This window comes from Falco rusticolus, chromosome 5 (assembly GCF_015220075.1).
Source record: "Falco rusticolus isolate bFalRus1 chromosome 5, bFalRus1.pri, whole genome shotgun sequence".
In the NCBI taxonomy this organism is placed as follows: Eukaryota; Metazoa; Chordata; class Aves; order Falconiformes; family Falconidae; genus Falco; species Falco rusticolus.
In genome coordinates this window covers 690783-714954 of record NC_051191.1, presented here as the reverse complement: position 1 = coordinate 714954, position 24172 = coordinate 690783, and the positions used below count along the sequence as shown (strand labels likewise).

The following is a 24172-nucleotide window of genomic DNA, read 5'->3' as shown; positions in this document are numbered from 1 at the left end:
ATGAGGCTGGGGCTGGCCATCCTGCTACAGCTCAGTAAGTACACGTTACAGTTACTCAGACTAATTTTGAAATATTACCATGTGATTTACATATCTCCAAAATTTTGTTAGAGTGCTGCTTTTAAGTACTCTAGTAAGACCCATGTGACAGTGAGTCCTTATTCCCCACTCTCCTGCCTGGGAGTTATGAATGATATGAAACCTTTAAGTATAAAGATATGATACGTGTTGTAATTGAGTCTGAATCAGGTCCTGAAAGAGGCAAATCAATATTTTCTAATGAATAATGAGTGTGGTTCTGCATAAATAAAGAAGAGCAGGCTAACCAAACTTATGTACTGCTTTAAACCTAAAGAGTCAAGCGTCACTCATAATCTGAAGTATAGCCTGAGCCATAGACTGAAATCTGGCTGTGAAATACTGTATTTTTACTGTTGTAATTGCATTAATGTTTCTAGTGTTCTGTAGGATATTCATGTATCGATTGTTTGGTTTCTTAACTGCATTTTCTGTAGCAAGTTGAGCCAAGTAAAGCTGAACGGATAAAGCCTCCAAGGTAGCCATTCCTTTTCAGGGTTTCAGGACAGAACTTGTTTAAAAGGACAAGCCCTGTAAGGGAAGTCTTAACATAATGGAGAAAAAATGTAAAGTTGTTTCAGGCAAAATAAACAAAAGAACCTGCAATTATTTAGAGAATTCAGAATTATTCTCTTTTTAATCATTAACGACTGTTCCATGGGGTCTGAGTGGAGGGTTCTGGGTCCAGACCAAGGGTTTAATTGCAAATCATCAGACAATCTGAGGGACGCCTGACGTCAATTCTGGTCTCAGTTCCACCATTATTACTTGGAAATCAACAGAAATCAGTAGAATTAATCCAAATCTGGCTGTGCTCACAGAGTCAATTGAAATGCCTGTGGCTCTGCTGCAGTAATGCTGGCTATGGGTATAGGTTATTTATATATATATATATAATCCCATTATTCTAGGATAGAAATCATAATTAATTATTGCTGATAGCAGACTGGCATGTTTGCTGTGCAATAATGTGCTAAGAATTTAAATTTTAGCATAGATTTGCAATATTGTAGCTGTTTTTTATAATTATTTTGCAGCAGGTGTGTTCATTACCAAAGCTCTGCAGGATTCCACCAAGTGATATTATTAAAGGAGTACAGACAAAGGTTGATTTAGTTTTCTGCTGATGTTGGGATTTAACTGATTTTGTCTGGAGAACACTGCTGGGTATACAAAACAATTTCGCCTCTCCTTTATCTTCTTTTGTGCTCAGTGCTGATAAGACTCCAGCATGCACAGGATGACTGTGATGCTGGGTCCTGCCACCCGGCCATTGGGGACCTCCTCCTCGGCCGCAGCAAGCAATTAACAGCCTCATCAACCTGTGGAATGAACAGCCCTCAGAAGTACTGCATTATAGGCTACTTAGAGGTTGGTTTGCTCTTTCTTTTTTAGGGAACTGAACTCTGCTTACTAACAATATTCTCATCTGTAAAAGGAATTTGCCCAGTTCGGATGTTTCTGTTGGAGTTGTCTGAATAATCATCAGACAGTGTGACATAAGCCTGCTAGAAGGCTCTCCCTTACTGAGGCACATACGGAGGGTTTGGCAGCAAACAGCCTCCACAGTGATGTATAGCTTCTCAAGAGGCAGAATCATCCATGAGATGCAAATGAACACAGGGATTTCTGAAGGAGCTTTGGTCTGCGAGTCCTTTTCCCACTCATGCCTCAGAGGTGGAGACCACGGTTTGCATTGTGCAAGTGCAGGAGTGCAGTCCTGCAGGGTGTAGGCACTGCCTTGATAACCTTCACTGGAGGACATGTCCCATACAGTGTTGAGACCTGAGGCAGCCTGTTAAGAGACTTGCACCATGTCCTCTCATGTCTTTATATCTGAAATAAGGCCAATGTCGATAAAAGCAGATAAAAGCCACCTCTGGCAGAGGGAAAACCTAATGGTGTAGTCCAGACTTTGACTGACTGGCTGGGTGGGTAGGCAGATCCAAAACACAGGGGATCAGAAGGATCCCTTTTGCTCCATGGTCACAGTGATGGGTGCTGTGGGGGACAAGCAGGTGTGTGGGAGCTGCACCAGGCAGAAATGGTAATTCCCCTGTTGCATGTCCTAGAGGACTTGGCCCTGCTGAGCTAATAAATTGTTGCAAATGGAAATATTTTCACTAAATACCAGCTTAGGCTGAAGAGGAATTTAATAAAATACAGCTTAATTTATAAGCAATTGAAAATAATTACAGTTTACGACCTTCTGGAGAAATGGTTGGACACATTTGCAGAGTAAAGCTCTGCCATACTCAGATGGCACCAAGCGCTGTTCTGAGTTAGATAGTGCAACCACGGCTTTCTGCAAAATGTAAATACCTCTTTCCTCTTCTGAAATACCCTGAGTTTTGGCACTGCTTCATAGATGGGCAGAAAGAGCCATCACAGAGACATTGTTTTTCTTGCCCTTAGCTGGATGATTGCCTTTTGTTTTTGCCTTTTACGAGGAGATCGAAAAAGCAATAAAGAATTAATGTTTTCACTTGCCTGAACTTATCCGTTGAATTATGTAAATACAGACTCATGAAAAAGAACATCTGTTCCACAATAATCCCTGTGATTTAATGCTGCTTCAATGTATCTTGACCCCTGGTGACCGTTCCCTGAAGAGGGTGAGAACTACTAATTCTGCTGCTTTGCAGAGTTTGAGAGAGGCTTATGCTCTTGCAATGTGTTCTGCTCTATCAGCTCACCTTAAATGTGTGTCACCTATATATGAGTTCCAGTCAATTCTCTTTCTCACCAGCACACTTTGAATGCTTTGCTGGAGGCAGGCCAGGCAGCTTTGCATCTTGCATCTTTCAGAGTTCTTCCTCCCCAACTTCCCCTCCTGATGACCTGTGTCAGGCATCAGGACGAGAGCAAACTTTGTGTGAAAATGTGTGTTAGTCAACAAGGCAAGCTGCCAAGAGGGACTTGGATGGGATGTCTTATTGAAAATTGAGATTGAAAAAAAAATTAGACTTCGGTTGCTTTGTGTTTGAAAAGAAGCACTACAAATCATTTTCAGTCTTGAATGTGTCTTAGTGTTTCTAAATGTAGGTTAAGTGGTTTTTAGCCCTGTGATTGGATTTACTACTTACACATGTTTTGAAAGGTAAAGAAAGAGGGCTCAGTACTGGGGAGACTATAAAGCTACTCACTTCAGAGGCAGGCATCTGCCACACTTGCCTTACGTGGACATGCACATGCTTGTCCTTTGGGGTACAAAAAGACTTTTATGGAGCAACTTTAAACATCATTTAACTGAGTATCGTATTGTATGTGTCTATATAAACCAGAGAGTGGGTGTGTATAGTCCTGCCAAATGCTTTGATAAGCTGAGCTCTCTCTACCAGGACTTTGTGAAATGAGATGGAGTACTTTTTGTATTTCTGTCTTGTCTTACATTCATACATTTGTCAAATGTGGTATAGAATGACTGAATATAATATATATTTATCATAATGTTTTAAACACATGAATTATACCATGCCTGTAATTCTATATCTCTTCTTTTATTTAAATGTCAATAATTCCCAGGTGATTTCATAATACAAAGATGTGCAAATCATTCGTAATACTTCTCTGTACATCCTGAGTGTGCTGGGCATGTTGCCTCTCCACCAATCCTCTCTCTTCTGGATTGTTTCCAGCCCAGCTGCTGCCGCTGACTTCCACTTTCTATTTTCAGCAGCATCCCTGCCAGCCTCCCAGCCACTGGCACTGAATCTTTGCCTCCTCCTTCAGCTCCTTCTGGGATGCTGTGTTGTCCTCTCCTCTCCCTGCCACTGTCCCTGCCAGCCAGGCACAAAGCTTGGGCATCACCCTCCTCTTTAGCTTATCCCTGTCACGACGGAGGGAAGACACAGTCACTCAATATGAGTGATCAGCAGACTTCGTTTATTGTCTCTTACAGTCACCTTTTATGCCTTGTTATAATTAGCTCATACATATTACAAAAGTTAAGCTCATTATTGGTTAGTTGCCTAAATACCAAGCCCGCCCCTAGTTTCTCTTCTGTAGTTTTCTGTTCCCACCTGCAACATTCTTTTCCCACCAAAATCTTCCTGTTACTGTGTAACAAGGACAGCCAAAGACAGTGTATTTTGCTTTACTTCAGATAAGCTGAGAGGGATGTGCATTTTTGTCCAGCCAGCTGGACTATGAGACCTTTTTCAGCTAGCCAGTTATCCACATATCCCTGAGTCCTCACACTCGGACTCTGCCCAAATCCCGTAGAGTCCGGCGGTGTAGCACAGCCACCCATGCCCACCCTGCCGTACACTAACCCGCGGCCCTGTCATCTGCGTTCACATGCTGCCTGGGCTTGTCTGCAAGCTCAGCACAGGTCATCTCCCAGCACAGCATGTTAACCTTGTCACGTCTCCTTAAGTCTCCCAGTCAACTCCCCTCTTATCACCTCTAAATGAGCTCCTTGTCCTCACTTCCAAAACCTTTTTGCAAACAAAAGTCTCTCATTCAGCATTGAGATATTGGCTAATCATTGCCACCTTCATCTTCTGCTTGTCTCATTTTCAAACAAGACCCTTTCATCCTACTGACATTCTGATTTTCTTCCTTTGCATTTCTTTTTAAACTTTTCCAGCTTCCCTATGCCTACAAAGGGTGCTGACAGGGGTTGGGGTGGTGGCGTCAGCCCAGACCACCTCTTACGTTTTACCTGGATCCAGCTTTGCCTTCCATTTGTACAACAGCATCTGTCTGCTGCTCCTGGCTGGGTTTCTGAGCTGCTAGAAAATGTGCAAAAGAGAGAGGAAAAAAAGGTGCAAATGATTTAGTGAGTATTCCTCTTTGAAGCTTCTTCAGATCTTGAATGATCCATGTATTCCCTCAGCCTCCTCATTGCCATCTCTGGGCAAAAATTTCTACAACCTTTATGAGACATGAATAAAAGCTCAACTTTTAAAAAATATATTTCTCCAAGAAACTCTTGCAAAACAAGCCCTCTTGCAGCTAACCCAGAAACAACACCTTGATAAACTTCTTTGCTCTTACTGAGATCCTTTTCCAGTACTGAAAAAGTGTATTTTTTTATACATTACCTGAGGCAAACTGAGACCAACATTTACTATGTGCATGCTTTTGTGCATATGGTGATTTTCTTGGGCTTGTCCCTTATATATGAAAGCCTGAGTGATTAAAAGCACAGGCATCCAAAGCAACACAACAGGTTGCAGTCTTGCAATGACGTAAATGTGTACATCCGCTGTATCTTTAGAAAAGAGACCAAATTCATCTTTTATTCTGCATGTTTTGTTTTCTAGGCTGAACAGAAGTGCTTTCTCTGTGATTCCAGATACCCATATAATCCCTATACACAGCACAACAGTCACATGGTTGAAAATATTATCACAACTTTTGAGCCTGATAGGAAAAAGAAGTGGTGGCAGTCAGAAAATGGTAAGTTTCTTTAAGAAATGCAAAATGTAACTGTGACATTTATTTATGTATTTGGCATTCACCACGTTGCCTTCATGAAAAGATGAAACAAAACTGCATCTATTCTTTGCTTCAGTAATACTGAATGATTTAAACATATTTGTATGTAGCAATATAGGATTTCAGAAACTATATTTTTCTAAAGACAAATTTTAAGCACAGTATCTCCAAGAGCTGGCCAGAGGACCTGTGGCAGTGCTGTGTTATACACAGTGGCCATGTGTCTTTCACAGGGTGCCTGTCTTTCAGGGAAATGTCATTTGTGGTAAAAGGTACATTTGCCTACAGATGTGTAATGACAGAGTGTGTGAAACAAATATCCTTTTTAAAAAAATAGTGCTTGCAGTATAAAGCACTAATAATTTAGGAAATAATTAAATAAATCCTGGCTGTCAGCACCCTAATTGCCACGTGTTAATTTTGTTAGAAGCTTCTCTATTGTAGTTCTTCACTGATATAGAATCATGGAAGAGTTTGGGTTGGAAAGGAACTTTAAAGTCATCGAGCCCAACCCCCCCTGCAATAAGCAGGGGCATCTTCAACTAGGTCAGGTTGCTCAAGAGCCCCGTCCAACCTGACCTTGAATGTTTCCAGGGATGGGGCATCTACCATCCCTCTGGGCAACCTGTTCCAGTGTTTCACCACCCTCATCATAAAAAATCTACTCTCTTTTAGTTTAAAACCATTACCCTTTGTCCTGTTGCAACAGCCCCTGCTAAAAAGCCTGTCCCCATCTTTTTTAGAAGCCTCCTTTTAAATACTGAAAGGCTGCTATAAGGTCTCCCTGGAGCCTTCTCTTCTCCAGGCTGAACAACCCCAACTCTCTCAATCTTTCCTCATAGGAGAGGTGTTCTGTCTCTCTGATCATTTTTGTGGCCTCCTCTGGACCTGCTCTAACCCATCCATGTCTTTCCTGTGCCCAGACTCCAGAACTGGATGCAGGTCTCACCAGAGTGGAGTAGAGGGACAGAACTGTATTAAGTAACTAAGGGTAATTTGCTGATCAAAGGGGTTTTTAACAAAAGGAATGATCTTGCTGTAACAGATTTGAGAATGTTTTGTCTGGAGAGAAAAGAGTTAACTGTTAACCATGAGGTTGAAGATGTACCTCTTCAAGGCCAATGTGAAACCATAATCTCATGTTACTATGACAACTTTGTCTTCGTCTAGACTTCGGTGTAAAAATAGTTTAGTTCGTAATGTACAGCTTCTTGCTACGGGACTGAGAGCATAACTGTTTGCTTAAACCGGCCTTGAAGCTGAGAATAAAAGCGCTGTGTTACTTGTTGGAATTTGTGAGCCTGGATGGAGCTGTGACTCCCTGGCTGCCCAGCGCTGTTTTTGCTTTCCTGCCTTAATAAATACTTAGTGAATTTATTTTGGACTTTAGCTATTTCAATTTCAACTGTAACAAGAATCATCTCCTTTGACCTGCTGGCCACACTTCTTTTGATGTAGCCCAGGATTTGGTTGGCTTTCTGGGCTGTTAGCACGCGTTGTCGGCTCATGTCCAGCTTTTCATCTGCCAGTACCCCCTAGTCCTTCTCTGCAGGGCTGCTCTCAATCCCTTCATCCTCCAGCCTGTATTGATACCAGGGATTGCGCTGACCCAGGTGCAGGACTTTGCATGTGGCGTTGTGGAACCTCATGATGTTCACATGGGCCCACTTCATGGCCTTGTCCAGATCACTCTGGATGGTGTCCTGTCCCTCAGGCATGTCAACCACACCTCTCAGCTTGGTGTTGTCTGCAAACTTGCTGACGGTGCACTCGATCCCACTATGTTATTGATGAAGTTATTATCCTTACAGCTTCTCAGTGAAGGCATGCTAGGAAGAATAGCATTTACGCAATCTCATTTGTCATACAGTGAATATGACTGTTTGGAAATTAAAGCACAGAAAAATTAAGATAATATGTTACCTCTAGTTTGTGTATCCAACTAAAAAATTCCTAAGCCTTGTTTATTCAGTGAGTTTAACAAGGAACTGTCACCAGATTTGGATACCGCTGCCAATAAAGCTGTGGGTCAGCTGTGAGAGAATCTTTTTTTGCTTTCCTCATTTTTCTTCTGGGATGAGGTCTCATGCACAGCCTGGTCAGCAGGAGCCCTGAGATGCTGCATGCAGATGTGAACAATAGAGATATCTGCTGGGTTCCTGCAACTCTCTACAGAGATGTGTGAATTGTGTGTGTGGGGTTCCGTATTTGTTGCAAGTTTGGAAGATCCCAGGTGCAGTAGCACTGCTCATGGTGAATTGCAGGTCCGGAAGTATAGAAGGGTTCAACAGATCTGCTTAGCATGAAGAAAGCCCCGTGGTTTTATTGAGTTTCATTTTTTTCTTAGAAATAAGCAAATAATTTTAAAAATAATTTAAAAATTTTTACATAATCTAACTGGATACAGAAAGACAAAAGCCCAGAACCTTACCATTACCGTAAATTAGAATCCGAATGATCTGAGTAGGATTTTTAACTACCTTGTGCAGTCTCAGTGACATGCAGCACTGACAGTACGGGTGCTGGAAAGGCAGCACATCACACTGTCCCTGAGAATGATCCAGCCACATGCTGGGTTTGTGCACAGGGGATGCCCCAAACAGACTATAGCTGCTGTGCTGGAAAAGTCATCTTTAAATTCCCCATGAGAAAGCTGTCTCAGCAACCCCTCTAATGGGTGCGTTGTGCTCTTAACTTCATTTTCATTCTCCTTTCAGGCATTGACCATGTCAGCATTAGATTGGACCTAGAAACTTTATTCCAGTTCAGCCATCTTATCCTGACTTTTAAGGTACATCTTTTACCAGAGCTTTTATGTAATGTTATACACTAATTACTTAACCACAGGAATAAATTGCTTAGAGAGGCAGTGAAAGCTCCATCTTTAGAGGTTTGTAAGAACAGGTTAGATAAACACCTGTCAAGTATGGTTAAATTGTAGTTGATCCTGCCTTAGGGGAGGAGGATAGACTGAATAGCTTTCTGTTCATGTGCCTTCTGGTCCTATTTTCTATAAATCTGAAAATTAAAGCTGAAAAAAATTTAAATTGCAAAATTAAGCCCTAAAAATTAGAACATCTCTGAAATGCAGGTGCTCCTTCAAATTTAGTTCAACCTTCTGATGCATATCCATTATGATCCGGACAGTTACAAATTTTTTTCTACATTTTTGTAGAAAAAAATTACATTACATGAAGTTTACGACACCAATGTAGTAAATTTCTTACTTAGAAAGTAATCTTGTGTCTATATGGAAGGTTACCCTTCCCTTGTGCTAGACAGTGGTTCTAATGAAGTATCCAACTTTTTCAGAGAATCACATAACCGGCACAGTAGCCCTGTAGTGAACCTACAAACTCTGAAACACAGAATTTTAATTGGCAGCTGTTGGCATCCCACAAACAAACAGGAATGTCAATCAACAACCCCTGAGATGTCGTCTTAACACCTGGTTAAGAAATTCTTGAAATAATGCTTCTTGCAGACATTTCGGCCTGCAGCAATGCTGGTTGAGCGCTCCACGGACTTTGGTCAGACCTGGAAAGCATTTAGATATTTCGCACAGGACTGTGCAGCTTCTTTTCCCAACATCTCTTCTGGTCCAGCAAAAAGTGTGGAAGATGTCATTTGTGATTCAAGATATTCGGACATAGAGCCCTCCACTGAAGGCGAGGTATTGCCATGTGTCTGTGTTTGTATGAGTTCAGGTCATATGTGGCTATTTTTCTGGAGCTGAAGGTCTTTCATCTATATCCATCAGATCCACTTCCACAGGTTCTGAGACATGAATTGCTATTGACTTTACAGAAGTAAGTTGGAAAGACATATATATATATATATATTTATATACCCTTAGTTTCACACCCAAATGAATTCATAAGACAACTTGTACAAAACCTTTTAAGTGCTCTTTCCTGGTTTCCAAACTCACATGGAAGTCCACCTCCTAAGAGATCTTGACTCCCCACCAACCTCTACCGCTGAAGACTGGGGCCTGTCCTTTGGGTGCTCATCCTGTCTCTACATCACTCTAGGCTTTTCCTTCCTCCTGACACCTCAAACCACCAAAAGGCCTTCTTGCCTTGCTCAGCCAAGGCCAGGTTGGAGGGGTGAGAGCACTTCCTTAATCAGCCCACAGCCTTGTTCTTTTATTTTATGGGATCAGTAAAATGGCATTAGTAAGAATGAGGTCTCAGGTGACAGTCTTTATACCCCAAAATAATAGCTTCAGTGATCTATAGAGCTGTATTAATTTATTTTGCAGGTTGTTTTAAAAGCTTTGGATCCCAGCTTTGAAATAGAAAATCCATATGTGCCATATATCCAAGGTATGGGCAGTACAAGTTTTCTCCAGGGATACTTTGATGGTGTTGCTTGTTTTGTACACTGAAAGAGTCAATAGCTCAGCTTGTGTAAGACAATGATGTTGAAAATTAGGTACCTAAAGGTCTTAGGGAGACATCTATATTAATAAATAAAATGGGCCAGTCTTATTCTCTAGCCCTGAGGGCAAACAGCATGGCTCTGCAGAGCTCATCCATGCAGCTAGGCTGTCTTTCCTTCTGGGAACAGGTGGCTCAATCCACACTGCTCCAAAAGGAGCAGTCCCAGAGGTGTACGTGAACCTATGAAGACAGTGGCTGGGAAAATACAGGTTGGCCCTGGCCAGAGCCATACCAAGGAGGGTGCTAACGTTTACACGGCTGTGTGCCAGCAGTGGGTCCATGCCCTGGCACTGGACAGGTAACTGGTCTCAGCCAATATCAGATCATTTTCACCATTTCTTCAGTATGGAGGAATTCTTCAATGATTAATCCAAGCTGAAGATGTCATACTGTTAATTTTGAGTGAATTTAGGCTCTTGATTTCTCTTCTTTTCTTCCAGAGCTCATTACAGTGACAAACCTAAGGATCAATTTTACTAAACTCCACACCCTTGGGGATGCTCTGCTTGGAAGAAGGCACAGTGATCCCCTCGAGAAGTACTACTATGCTGTCTATGAGATGGTTGTGCGGGGCAGCTGCTTTTGCAATGGCCATGCCAGCCAGTGTCGTCCTGTGCAGAATCTGCGGGGAGATGTTTTCCATCAGTCTGGGATGGTGCGTCATTAACACTGTCTCCGTCAAGGGCAGTCTCTACCTGGTGTTTTGTGGGAAGAGGTGGAGGGAGGGAAGGAAAGGAAGATCTCTGACGATCTTTGGATTGACCATTTGCAACTCCAAGCTGTAAAATGTTTCAATACAGCTTCTTTAAAACCCTGGGATGGATTTCTCAGAAGCTGTCTCTTTGTTGGCACTACCATAGTGTTTCAAAAGCAACTGGGACGAGACATGTTGATAATAACAGCAAATACCAGAGCTGTAATGGTGCAAATGTAATGCAGTAAGTGGCCTGTGCTGTGTGCAGACTTGAATGGCCACTTGTTGGGTGCATTCCACAATCCAGCTGGGCTTGAGGCCTCTGCAGGACGAGAAGAGGCATTGGCACAAAGAATAGCTGATAATGCAAAGCTAACCCATGAAAAATGGATTATTAAAAAATTCAAGAACATGATTGTGAATTCTTTCCCTCTGGGAACAAAAGGGGTTTTGTTTCTCCTGGAAAGTATGTATCTCAACATAGAGACATGTAGGGAGAGAGAGAATTTAAAAGTTTGAAGTCTCCTTTGATATCTCTCAAAGTATTTTTTTCTAAATGTTGCTCAGTGGCTTTAAAACTATTTGGTTAAAATTTGCAAGTATTCTCCAGACCTTTTACTCAAATAAATGATAATTATATGTCAGCTGAGGGAGCCAAAGAGCTTTGAATTTTCCTGATCTTGCTGGCATACTTCAAGCAGATGTCTCCCTCCATTCAGCTTCTCTCCTCCCACCTTACCTCCTTTCTGTTCTCACCACATTGCAGGTCCATGGGAGATGTGTCTGCCACCATAACACTGAAGGTTTGTCATGTGAAAGATGTAAAGATTTCTACAATGATGCTCCCTGGAGGCCAGCTGAAGGGACACAGGATAATGCTTGCAAACGTAACTCAAACATATTATTTTCCTTTTTGATAGGTGGGGGGTGGGTGTAGCACAATCCCAGCCCAATCCATAATGGGATGTCCAGGTTTCTGGGAAGGAGACTTTTCCATGCCTCTTCTAGAAAAACAGATGGGATTCCTGTATCCATTGGTACTGTGTTACCCTACAAGAAGGAGGTTCATGCTCTTATTTTTCATAAAGAGAAAAAAAAAATGTAAAGAGGAAAAAGCAACTAATGCAAAAAAAATCATTCATTGGCTTGCACAGGGTCTTTCTTGCAAATTAAAGAACAATTTAGACAAAGCTAAATTATTTATTTCCACAACAATGAGTAATATAAGATATAAAAGAATAGTATATTAGGATCTGTAACAAATATTCAACTGGGTCTTTCTTCAATTAAGCAGTGTTCCCCACTGCATATCAGGCACACTGACCTGCATGGGTACTGTACTGGTTTTGGCTGGGATAGAGTTAGTTTTCTCCTTAGCAGCTGGTACAGTGCTGTGCTTTGGGTTTAGCATGAGAATAATGTTGATAACACGCTGATGTTTTAGTTGTTGCTAAGTAGTGCTTACCCTGCGTCAAGGACTTTGCAGTTTCCCGTGCTCTGCTGGTGAGGAGGTGCGCAAGAAGCCAGGAGGGAGCACAGCCAGGACGGCTGGCCCGAACTAGCTAAAGGGATATTCCATACCATAGAACGTCATGCCCAGTATATAAACTGGGGAGAGCTGGCTGCGGGGGGACAGTCATTGCTCGAGGACTGACTGGGCATCGGTCAGCGGGTGGTGAGCAATTCTACTGTGCATCACTTGCTTTTTTCTCAGGGTTTATTCCTCCCTTTCTTTCTGTAATCTCCCTTTTCATTACAATTATGATTATAATGATTATCACACTTTTCTTTATTTCAATTATTAAACTGCTCTTATCTCAACCCACGGATTTTACCTTATTCCGATTCTGACCCCTATCCCACTGGGGGCAGTGTGGTTGTGAGCAAGTGGCTGTGTGGTGTTTAGTTGCCAGCTGGGGTTAAACCACAACAGGTACGTCTGCAAGTGTAGGGCCCGGGTCTGTCATAAGTCTCCAGTGTTTCCCCCTAGCTGTAAAGCACAAGGCCTGGGAAGCTATCATCTTGTTGGGGTGCTGAAATCCTGCAGGTAACAAGTAACCCTGTGTAATGGTAGACAGTAGTGGTGGCAGGACCACAATAATAGGGGTCATGGTGAGTAATACCCCACTGTTGGTTTTGGTTTCAGGGTGTAACTGCAATGGCCACACTGGTAGATGCCACTTTGACATGGCAGTGTACCAGGCCAGTGGCGGGGTCAGCGGTGGTGTTTGTGAGGACTGTCAGGACAACACCATGGGGCAACACTGTGACCAGTGCAAACACTTCTTTTACCAGGATCCACTCAAAGTCATCTCAGACCCTCAGGCGTGCCTCCGTAAGCTTCCTTTTTTTAGCTTTTACAAGAATGACTCAAGACAGGGTGGTTCTGATTCTCTTTGCTCTGAACCCTATGGTATCCTCGTGCTTAAATGTTCGTATGGTTATAAAAATGTTACCAAACCTATAATATCCAAACTGCCTTATAAAGTAGCTGCACATCAGCATTTTTAAACCAGCATTGCAAAAAGAGCTGTATATTCCAACTCATTGCTAAACTGAGCTTAGAAATCCAGCAGAGCTATCGTCTTTCTTGAACAACATCAATATGAATATAAATAGCAGTAGTGCTGTTGCTTCTGTGATAGTCAGGGATTACAAAAGAGGTGTGAAACGATGGGAGGAGTAATAACTTTTGCTATATACCTGCCATATGCAAGAAAAATAGTCTTTCAGGTATAAAAGCCCTTCTTCTGAAAGATGAGCTGAATTCAGTGTTAATGTAGGATGGGAAAAATGCTCTGAGTATAATTTAATTGTAGTAATTGATTGGTGTGGAAAGTCCTTAAGGAGCCAAGGGGTGATTACCCAGGGGAGTGCTGTGCAAAGATGTCAGCTCTGCTGTGTGAAACGGGTAGCGCCTTAGGAAAAACTGAGATGCATCATGAAGGCAGCATCTCATGCTGAATCCATTGCTTCCAGTAAATTATTCAGCCATGGCCAGCTCAGACCAGCTCTGGAGTGACGGCTCATGTGGGGTACTTCTGCGACCCTACAGCTTTCATGAGAGCATCCACAAAACTATGGGCCCCACTCCCTCCCAGGTACTCTGGAGAGGGTAGGGAGTGGATGAGTGATGCCTATTTCTACCCAAAGCAAAGGGTATATTTCTACCAAAGTGAAGATTGTAACTGTCCTTCAGAGAGAAAGCAGATCTTGGAAACATGCTCGTAATATTTCTTAACAGCAGCTGTGCATTAATTGTAAAGCATCCAACACAACGAGCACAGATGAACGTCTCAAATCTTTACAAGGATCCTGAATCTGTGCCTACCCACAGCTCCATAATTGCATTTTCATGCTTATATCTAAATGTGCTTTTTTATGTCTCTCCTTGACCGTGCCTATAGCCTGCAACTGTGACCAAGAAGGTACGTTGCACAATGGCATGTGCGAGCGCCACACAGATCCTGCTCTGGGAACAGTCGCGGGACGGTGCCCTTGCAAGGAGAACGTGGAGGGTATCCGCTGTGACAAGTGCAGGGCGAACTACTATGGACTGAGTGGCAGTGACCCTCTGGGCTGCCAACGTATGTAAACCACCTCTTTTATTCTTCTTTTCAAAGCATTTTTAAGAGGTAGTTGAGTGCACAGATGCACACGCTAATGCACTACCTGCTTCACAAAATACCCTGTTGCTACTATAATTTAATGTCAATGAAATTTAATGTTCCTGGTGCAGCATCTGAGACTGAAAAGATGCAAAATCACTTGCAGAATACATAATATACTATAATAGATCAGGCTGTTGTTAATAGAAGGATTGTTAAATACACAATTGAATTGAAAAGAGGAGGTTAAAACACATGAAGATTATTTTAACACCAAACTCAGCATAACAGTGAATGGAAAGCTACAGATGAGCTATTAAGATAGCTGGACTCTGCACTGCAGCGCAGTGTTGAGATGACAGGAGCTGCTGCCTTGCCATGAGAGTTTCCAGCCAGCCGTTCCCCTGAGAGAAGCTTGTTGAAAAACACATCCCACCCCTACCCAAGTGCACTGTGGGTTTGCGAGCATGTTATGCCCACAGCATGGTACTCAGCAACGTGCAAGGGCTGTGTGGTATGGATCAGCACACAGCGCAGGGTAAACCAGCACACTGAACTTCTGCCAGTGGCCCTGCTCCCCCGAGTGAGGGTAGCCACTGAGGAAGCGGTCCGTTCCCCAAGGGCAGTCTGAGGGCTGCAGGGTACCAGGGCATGTCCATCCGCAGAGCATCTGTCCGGAGAACCGAGACTGCCTGTCACACTGATGCCACATCTAAAGCAAATGCCAGTCCTGCTGCCGTCACTGGGGCCTGCAGGGGTAACCGCTCATTTCTCTCCCTGCAGCCTGCAACTGTGATTCCTCCGGCAGTCTGCCTTTCTCTGTCTGTGATCCTGGCACCGGAGAGTGCCTCTGCCAGCAGTTTGCCACGGGGCGACGCTGTGAAAAATGTGTTGTAAGTACTCAGCTTTTCTTATTACTCCTGCATGTGGTTTTAGAATTTCCTCTCCTGTCTCCCACCTTTTCCCTGCCAGAAAAGTAAACAATTAGTCAAAATGCGAAATAATTTTACAGCTGTGTGCTCCCATTTTGCATTGATACATCTGGTTTGGTTTTTACTGCTTGCAAACACTTGTGCAATAAAATTGCAATAAGAGGAACACTCCCAGGAAGGAAAGGAAATGCAAAATCATGTCTTCAGGCCGTCTTTACTTTTACAGAGCAACTTGCTTGCACAAATGGGTACATATCTGGCTCTTCTTGCAGTGGCTGAGTGCAGAGGAATGAAGCTGGGTTAATTATCATTGATAATATCCAGCTGTGGGCTGGCTTCAGGGGCGGCGGGCTGGCTGATGTAGACAAGGTGCAGCTGTGGCTGGTTCTGTTGAGAGGTTGGGCAGCCAAGGAAGAGAGGGCTGCCGAGGAAGAGAGAGGAGGAATAAGTAGAGAGAAGAGAGAACATGAGCGTGCCCTGGGTGAGGAGAGACGAGGAGAAGGCAGCAGAGGGACTGGTGTGAAGAGTATGTTGGTATGAGATGGTAAAAGACCTTGTTGCAGCGTGAGGGTTTGGAGAGCGCTGTGACAGCTGGGCACCCCTGCAATCTGGTAAAAGAATCTCCCACAGCCAAGCACAAGCAGCAGCACAGCAGTGCTCCAGAGCATTGTTCATCCAGAGGAATAAGTTCTGTTGTGCTTTAGATACCTAAATATTGAAAAAAAAAAAATAAAAATTTTCTTTTTATCCCAGGTAGGTTACTGGGGTCTTGGCAACAGCTTGTATGGCTGTTCTCCATGTGACTGTGATATTGGTGGATCCCAGAATAACTTGTAAGTTAATGTTCTTCAAGTTCTTTCTTGGTTTTAATTTTTATAAACTCTTAGGCTAGATTTTCTGATTAGGTTAATAGAGTCTCAGTACAAATGGGAAAATAGACTGTAGATGTAATTTCATCGCATACAAGCAGTGTAAAGTTGGGTTGAGATCTTGGAAATTTATTTGCAATAAGAGGATTTACCTTTTTCCTTTGAAGCCAACTTTGAATCACTTTGAGCCAAGTTTTGGTTAATATAAAATATAAACTGCATGGTTTGAGAGAACCAAAGGCCCTAATATTAATAGAAATTAGAAGTAAATTAGAGGTAACGTTTTCAACTTTGCTTCCTACATCTACTTTAAAAGCTAAAAATATCTTAATTTTTTCTGACATACTGTTTCCTATTCAAAATATATCATTTTAGAAGCAAGCTTGATTTCAGTTGGGCTCCCCCAAAAGTCTAGTGGGCAGGGGTCTTCGCTACTTCAGACACAGGAGCACATAGTCCAATGCTGTAGAGCAGCTCCTTGTGAGCAGGTATATCAAAGCTAGTAATCATATGATGTGTTAAATAAGAGTGTAAGTATATGAAAACTATCATGTTGCATCAAATTAAAGGTCATTCTGATCTCATGCCCTGCCTCCGAAATTACAGGTGCTTAACAGCAGTGATAGATACAGTAATAGATATAGAAACAGATACAAGAAATGGATACAGGAACAGATAGTAATGGATGCTCAGTAAACAAAAGGATCTGTGCTTCAGGTATGGAATGGACAGAGAAAAACAAAACATGTCATATCTCCTAAGCGATGAAAAAATAGCACTGAATAAACCCAGCATCACAAATGGAGCGGGTGGGTGGTAGGAAGAAGTTTGGTACGGGAGGCAATCCAATAATGGAAGAAACGAAGGGAATCTGAATCAAGGGTGGAGCTGAGCTGCTCTTGTGCTGTGAGGACCCAGCCATGCCACACTCTGACCTCCTCCCTTTACCAACTCTCATCCTAGGTGCTCACCAAAGGACGGGCAGTGCAAGTGTCTTCCCAACATCGTTAGCCGCCAGTGTAATGAGCCAGCCCCAGGCTACTTCTTTTTACCCCTGGATTACTATATTTATGAAGCTGAGCTTGCAAAGCCCCTTTCTGGCTCTGCACCCTTGGTACGTAGTTGGCTTTTTAGGTGTTGTACTGAGAGGGAATACATACAGTGGTGGCACAAGAGCTGAGGCTGAGGTGAGGAGCCCTTGCCTGGGGAGCAGCCGGAGTGGCTTTTTAGCAGGAAGATGCAAAGCTAGTCCCTTGACTGTCCCCAGTTCATTCTTGTTCCTCACAGACGTGACTGTCCCATAACTGTGGCTGTTCCCAAGGGTCAGTTGCTACAGTATTCTGTGACCTGCAAAGCTGTCCTAGCTGCTCCTCACGAACAGGCTGGTCTAGCATGAATTGGAGAAATTAATTTAATTATTTAAATTAGAGGAAAATGTTTGAGTTGCCAACAGCTATCATGAACTGTGATATTTCTGGGGATCTCCAACAGGGGAAGAATAAAATTCCTCTCTGCTCCATTGGACTCACTCCTGCTGCCTTATATAATGGCACTGACTGCAGCCCAATTTCCTCAAGAATTTGGCATCCATTTATAGTGTTTTTTAAAAAAATTAATTTCTTTTTTTTTTCTCCTTGACATGGAGGTAGTTGTTCCCCATGCAGAGTACAAGTCTGGAAAGCATCTTTTCTGCTGTCTATGTTTTCACTAACATTTCTTCTCTGATGTGTTGTTCAGGAGCTGTAGAGAAGAAGTAAGAAAAAATGTTTATTTGCAGGTCATATCCGCAAATATTTAGCTATAAACACAACCAGTAATCATTCTACAGTCCAATAATTAAATGGAAAACAGATGTCTGGGACATAGCTTATGAGGAAGTACAAGTTAATTTTAAGGGATTGAGGAAAAGGATTTCCAGCAGCTGCTGCGCCATAGCTTAGAGTTTTGCCCAGCAGAGAACAGAGCTTGTTTTAAGAATGTGGATTTTCATTTAGCTGCTTACCTACCGGTCAAAATTGCTCAGACCGTGCTGCCCCGCTCTCGTTACTTCATAGGTTAAACCAAGCACTCTTCCACGGTGTGACATCTACTTCCAGAAACAAGGCTATGAGTTCATGATTGAAAATGGAAAGATTGTGTTAAACAGGAGCAAGAAACGTAGCATAAGAAAATCTGGACTGGAACAGGTAAATTGGTACTTGAATAGTTACTGAAGATTACACCAAATAGTAAAATTTTATTTTGCAACAGAGGTCAATGAAATGTCTGAGCACGTGGAATTCGCAGTTCCAGACATTACAATCCTGACACAAATTAAATCAATTTTTTTGGTACACAGTTGGGCCAGGCACTCCATAATTCACACAGACAGATTTGGTATGCTGTGTCCAGTGCCATTGTAGTCTCGGGTTCAATTAAATGTTTAGAAGAGAAGAGCCCCCATGAAAGGTAAAATCTTTTCTATGTTTGTTTTGCTTGCAAGATGCCTCCAATATTTTCTGCTTTCCAACAAGTTTACCAAGACATTAACTTAGAACCTACTGCATTTAAATGCTGTCAGCTTTGTAGTTTTAAGTATTGATACTTATTTATTCATCTTATAATGAAAAGTCCAGCCACATATGAAATAAAGCTTAATTTGTTTAAAGTTTGCAATGTAAATGCTTGGAGATGCCAAATATGCAGAGATGAATGGGTTATTCCAGTCGCTCCTGCTGCTGTTCTTGCAAAGCTACAGGAAGCTTTTATTATATGCGACCCTAAACATCATACATTTGGGAGAGTTCTTAGATTGTTGAACTCGAGCTTGTTCTGAAAATGAGGTTGACTGATGGCCAAAATAAGTAAACAACAAGGCAAAAATATTTCCTTTCTCTTTTCTGAGTTTGTTTTTTTGTAATTTGGCTCTGTGCGTTGTTGAAAATGTCACTATGACTTTGCAGGGTGTGATGCAATTTGGACAGGACGCGGCTGTGACGGTGGTTTTCAGACAGCCCAGCGCCGGCCGGTCTGTCACATGGACAGGACCTGGCTTTGCCCGCATTCCTAGCGGAGCTGGGCTGAGATTTGCCATCAACAACATTCCCTTTGCTATGGATTTTGATATCACGATTCGTTATGAGCCTGAGGTATTTGTGATGTCTTGTGTGTCTTGTGATGTTGTGATAAATGCAGGGTCTATTTGGTCAATAATAGGAACACAGCAACTTGTCCCGCTCCTTAGATTTAAAATTAAAATAGGTCGTCTTTTCATCCTTATCAGCCAAGCAACATGCCCTCCACTGATCCCCTTAACCCTTTCCACACAAATCTGAAAAATCAGCACTATAAGTGTTTTCTAAGCATCAGCCAAGATTTCATCTTCTGGAGTTCCTCTTTTGGTACCTTTGCTTGGACTGGACTTTTGTGCACAAATCAGACACATGCAAAATGCAGCTCCTTTTAGATAGACATCCTGTATTTCTAGCTGGGATTTTCTGGGCAGGAAAATGTGCACAGGCAGGAGCAATCTGATAGATACTTATCCAGGTTTTGCATTTATTAGATATTTGCGACATTCAGCTTCTCGGTTGCTCAGGCTGTGCTGAGGTGCGTGAAAATTGTAGGAAAATAGCCAAAGTCGTATTTGTTGCTTGAGCAAAATGTCTCAATGATGAAGACATGTCTGGGGAAATCTGTTAGCCTAAATTTGGTTAAATCCATGTCTGCACCCCTGTCTTCAAAAATCCAGGCAAGTGTTTTCTCGGTACCAGTGTTTGTACATGCCTTGCTCTTTTTGCTTTGCAGCTCCCTGGGACAATCCCACCGCTTGAGGTCCTCTTTCTGTCTGTTGTGCTCTATTCTCTTACTGTCATTCTGAGGCAAACAAAACCCCCTGTGAGAACAATTTTGCAGTAGGCTGGTTTGATGTAGCTTTTTTCTTCTAAGGGTTAGCTTAAACAGCTGAATTTTAAAGACTTTTACTACAAAGTCTTTTATGTTTGTTATTCCTTATTAGATACAAGAGGCAGATAATAAAGGGTATCTCCGGAACAACACTGTGCTGAGAAAGGAAACAACTCCAATGACTTAACAGAGCTGTTTCCATTTGCACCAGCTGAGGTCCCATTTCTGTCTCTGTTCTTCAATTAGCCATTGCAAATACAACACATTTTTCACAAATAACTTTTTTTTTTTTTTTTCAGTCCTGTAAAGAACAAAGAGAAAATCTGTTTTGTGTATTGCAGTGTGGAATCATTCAGATGGCTTTCATTAGCCCTGGCAAGGAGAAAGTGGGTTTTCCAGATATGAAAAATGATCAGAATTTTGTGTCCTTTGTTTATAGTCCTTGGAAGACTGGCTAGCAAGTGTTGCTGTTCAGCCTGTTGGTATTTTGTCAAGTCAACACTGCAAAACCAAGGGCCTTTCACAGGAGCCACATGTGTTGCCTCTCCCAGCTACGAAGAGGTCTGACTATTCCTGTCTTTTTGCCTGTAGATTTTCTGTGTTCAGATCCTTTACTGGAGTGCTGCAGAGTGATAAATGTATGAGAAAGTGGGAACGTTAGGAACACATTGTGGCCTTTCATGTTGCTGTCACACCACAATACTATGTAGGCTCTAAGGAAGAGTCTGATGCTCCAGTCCTCAGCCTGGGAAAGGCTTGCCCAAGCCAGAAGAGCAGCCTGAGATCCTGCTGGGGCTAGTCATTGCTTTGGTAAAGATCCAGCTGCAGGTGTTTCAATATAAGAAAGGAAATACTGACTTAGAGTCACTGTCCTAGCCTATTTTCAAAACTAGCTTTTCAGCTTGAACCTATGGAAAGAGTAGAGAGGGACCAAGAGGATGTGACCAGTTTCGGTCAAACAGGGACAGGAAAGGACAAATATGAACCGTGAGTTGCAAACTCCTCTGCTTGAAGTAGTAAAACCTGCCATTTTCAGTTTAATCTCACCAAGTTTAAATCGTGCCTGGTGAATCATCCAGGCATGAGTCGTGCAGCTTTCCCAAAGCCTGCAAGCAGGGGGGCTGGGTGGGCTCCCGGCAGCAGCAGGGCTTGCTCTGGGCTGTAGGTGTTAGGATGCAGGCACAGAGGGAAGCGAGAGCTCCCAGCATCCTGTAAACTTGCCTTGTCCTGACTCCTGCCTATAACTGTGCTTTATTTCTGCTGAACAGGATTGCACTTTTGCAAACTACAGTCTGCCTGGAGCCAGGAACAGAATATTCTGTGGATGTGTATTTTTCTCAGCCCTCTGCCTCTGACCCAAAAGTGAAATCTTTCATCTTGATTGACTCGGTGAGTAGTTCTGTCACAATTCCCTTGAGGCTGTGCCTATACCAGTGTGATTTATTTATTTATTTATTTTTACTCCAGATACTTCAAAATAATTTATAATGTCTTTTAACAGAAATTCAGGGAAGTGTGCTTCTGCTTACCTCTGTTGGCACTGTGTTTGCATATTTTTGTATGGAAAGACAGGATTGTTACTGTTTTAATTTTCATGGAGAAATACCAAAACAGCTCATCAAGTTATATTTGTTGCATATGTTAATAATCAGAGTATTTATCCCTATCTGTTGCTCATTTATTATGAGCACACTCCACATATGCTGACAACATGCTGTGGTCAGGGGTATAATAAATTTATGCAGTCCTTCATCACTTAGTTTTTTTAAAAATCTCTGTAATTTGTCTAAATCTAATTTTAAAATCATGGATATATTTAAAGATTACATTGGAAAAGTAAAATTACTTCTGTACTTTCCCAGAAATTGGGTGCAGACATCTCCCAAGTTTCCACCAAGTCAGGAGCTGGGTGTTAGTTTTGGGTCCTTCTCTTGAGAAAAATATTTTTAAGTCCATTACTCTAATTTCTTCTGTAGAACTGGACCTGACAAGGGCTGGCCATACTTGGACATAGACCCTTCAGATGATTTTTCTCTGTCTTGGTAATATAAGTAAAAAAAAAAAGCCAGATACTGGTTTTGGAATCATCAAGATGTCACCTCTTAGAAGCAAAACCAGTTCTGAGCATATATCTGTCTTATTATAATCTTATTCTTTTATATACAGGGTCTCTTTTATTTGAAGAACTCAGGGAATGTCTAGACCTTCAGAATAAATGTGAATTTAGATGACCAAGCAGCACAACAGCAGATTTGGAAACGTAGTGCTCTGGGCCTCTGTCCTTGCAATGCAGAGCACAGTAAGAGAATGTGGGAAATTCTGGTTTTCAGTATATCTAAGCAAAAGTATTTTCTTTTCCCTTTTAATGCCAAAGCTTGGACTTATTCCCAGAATTGGCTCCGTGGAGAACTTATGCAGTGAAAAGGATTTAGATGAGTACCAGAAGTATCACTGTATTGAAATTGCATCAGAAGTTGGACCTCATGTCCTGCCTGAAGCATGCACACGGCTCATAGTGAGCATGTCAGCTCGTATTCACAACGGCGCCGTTGGTAAGGAGCAGCCTGCACAGGCAGCTCTTTTGGACAGTTACTGGTTTTCCCTTGAGTTTATAGAATATGTTGACTGGAGAGCTCCCAGCCCATGGTGGTGTAGGTAAGTGAGGCCAATCAGCATGTGGTATGTATGGACATGCAGGATACGTCCCCTGAACCCTGAGTGCTCTGCAAACACCTTTTGGTGGCATGGCTCTTGGGCTCCATCACACCTGATGAGCTTCATGGAGCAGCAAGATGGGGACCACGGCAGTGCTCATGTGTTTTCTGAACAGCATTTCAGTCAGATGCGGCTTCACCAGATAGCCAAAGCAGTAACTTTCCTACTTTTCTTGCTGCTGTAAAATGACAGAGGAGTTTTCAAGCCCCCTCCCTGGATGCTGCAGGCCAGCTAAATGCCCTGATAGGAATCCAGGCATGCTGGCACACAAGCTGATGGGCTGGAAAAGATTCACCAAGAAAACCTTGGAGGTGTCCTGGCAAGAAGGTGGTGGGAGATGGGGTTTGAAGCCTCAGGCAGTCTTGTGGACCCACTGTGGAAAGGGCAGCTGGGCTCGGTGGCTTAGGAGACTTACCTGGTGTTGGGGCCAGAGAAATGGAACTTCTCTGCACTTCCAGTAACAGGAGGGGCCTTCCTGGACAACTTTGGTGGCCAGCTCCTTCCAGGGAGACTTGACTCCAATGGGCCTGATAGTATTTGCTTGGTTTGGGCTATTTTTAGAAGGACCAATGCCTTGCTCACACAGCATGTGATGTGCTCATGGCTCTATAGGCACAGACCCTGCTCATTTAAGTTTGGGCTGTGCTGAACTCCCCACTAGTTCGATTCCCATAGTGATGGGACTCTCCCAATGAAACATGGCGCTTGGCTTTCTAGCGTTGACATCTGAGCATCCTAGACAAACACCCTCTGTGGGTTAGCAGACCAGGTTCATTCAACGAATTAGTCCAAGGTGTCCAGAAAGCAGCAAACAATACACAGGTGCAGGCTGTCTAAGTACTACTTGCAGGTTATGTCCAGTGCTGCAGCTAGACATAGATTTATAGCAAACCTTTCTAAACTTCAGGATATCTCCATTTTGGATCTACATTTTGCTATGCCCTCTTCTGCCCTGTCCCAAATATGCACTGAAGGTGATGCCCTGAAAGTGGCAGCTCCAACACCGAGACTTGTGCTGGTGCCTGATACACCATCACCGGTGATGCTACAGCATCAAATAATCCAAGCTATGGCCATCAGTGGTTAGGGAACCCCGATAAGAGTAATCAAGCTCTTTCTTTCCCATGTTTAAGTGCAAGCTTACGAAGGCAGTCACACTCCCTTATAACCAAACCTGTTTTCATTTTCTTTCCCCTTGGCAGCATGTAAGTGCAATCCCCAAGGGTCACTCAACGCCAGCTGCAGTAAACTGGGAGGACAATGTCAGTGCAAAGCCAACGTTGTGGGACGCTGCTGTGACACCTGCTCTGCGGGCAGCTATGGCTTCGGCTTCCACGGCTGCTACGGTGAGTACTTGGCAGCTAGCACCAGTGCCAGTATCTGGCTCTTCATGCATACCCCGATTTTTTTAGGGCTTTGGATCCATGATTATGTGTGAAGCAATATGAAAAATGTTTCCACAAATAATGGATTTTCCATGCCTGCTGTTGCGCTGCCTTTG

At 42.8% G+C, this 24172-nt stretch overlaps 1 protein-coding gene across 1 annotated transcript in view; it reads left to right on the top strand.

Moving 5' to 3' along the window:
• The window catches only part of LAMB4 (laminin subunit beta 4), a 44559-nt gene continuing 20387 nt past the window's right edge, over positions 1-24172 (top strand). The window contains exons 1-19 of the mRNA XM_037388154.1: positions 1-34; positions 1235-1449; positions 5349-5484; positions 8241-8314; positions 9008-9196; positions 9788-9851; positions 10409-10623; positions 11429-11549; positions 12809-12997; positions 14070-14249; positions 15054-15163; positions 15956-16035; positions 17035-17185; positions 18126-18257; positions 19014-19199; positions 20396-20517; positions 21225-21345; positions 22331-22508; positions 23874-24017. Of these exons, the coding sequence (XP_037244051.1) occupies positions 1-34; positions 1235-1449; positions 5349-5484; positions 8241-8314; positions 9008-9196; positions 9788-9851; positions 10409-10623; positions 11429-11549; positions 12809-12997; positions 14070-14249; positions 15054-15163; positions 15956-16035; positions 17035-17185; positions 18126-18257; positions 19014-19199; positions 20396-20517; positions 21225-21345; positions 22331-22508; positions 23874-24017 (2641 nt within the window). The remainder of the gene's footprint in view (positions 35-1234; positions 1450-5348; positions 5485-8240; positions 8315-9007; positions 9197-9787; positions 9852-10408; positions 10624-11428; positions 11550-12808; positions 12998-14069; positions 14250-15053; positions 15164-15955; positions 16036-17034; positions 17186-18125; positions 18258-19013; positions 19200-20395; positions 20518-21224; positions 21346-22330; positions 22509-23873; positions 24018-24172) is intronic.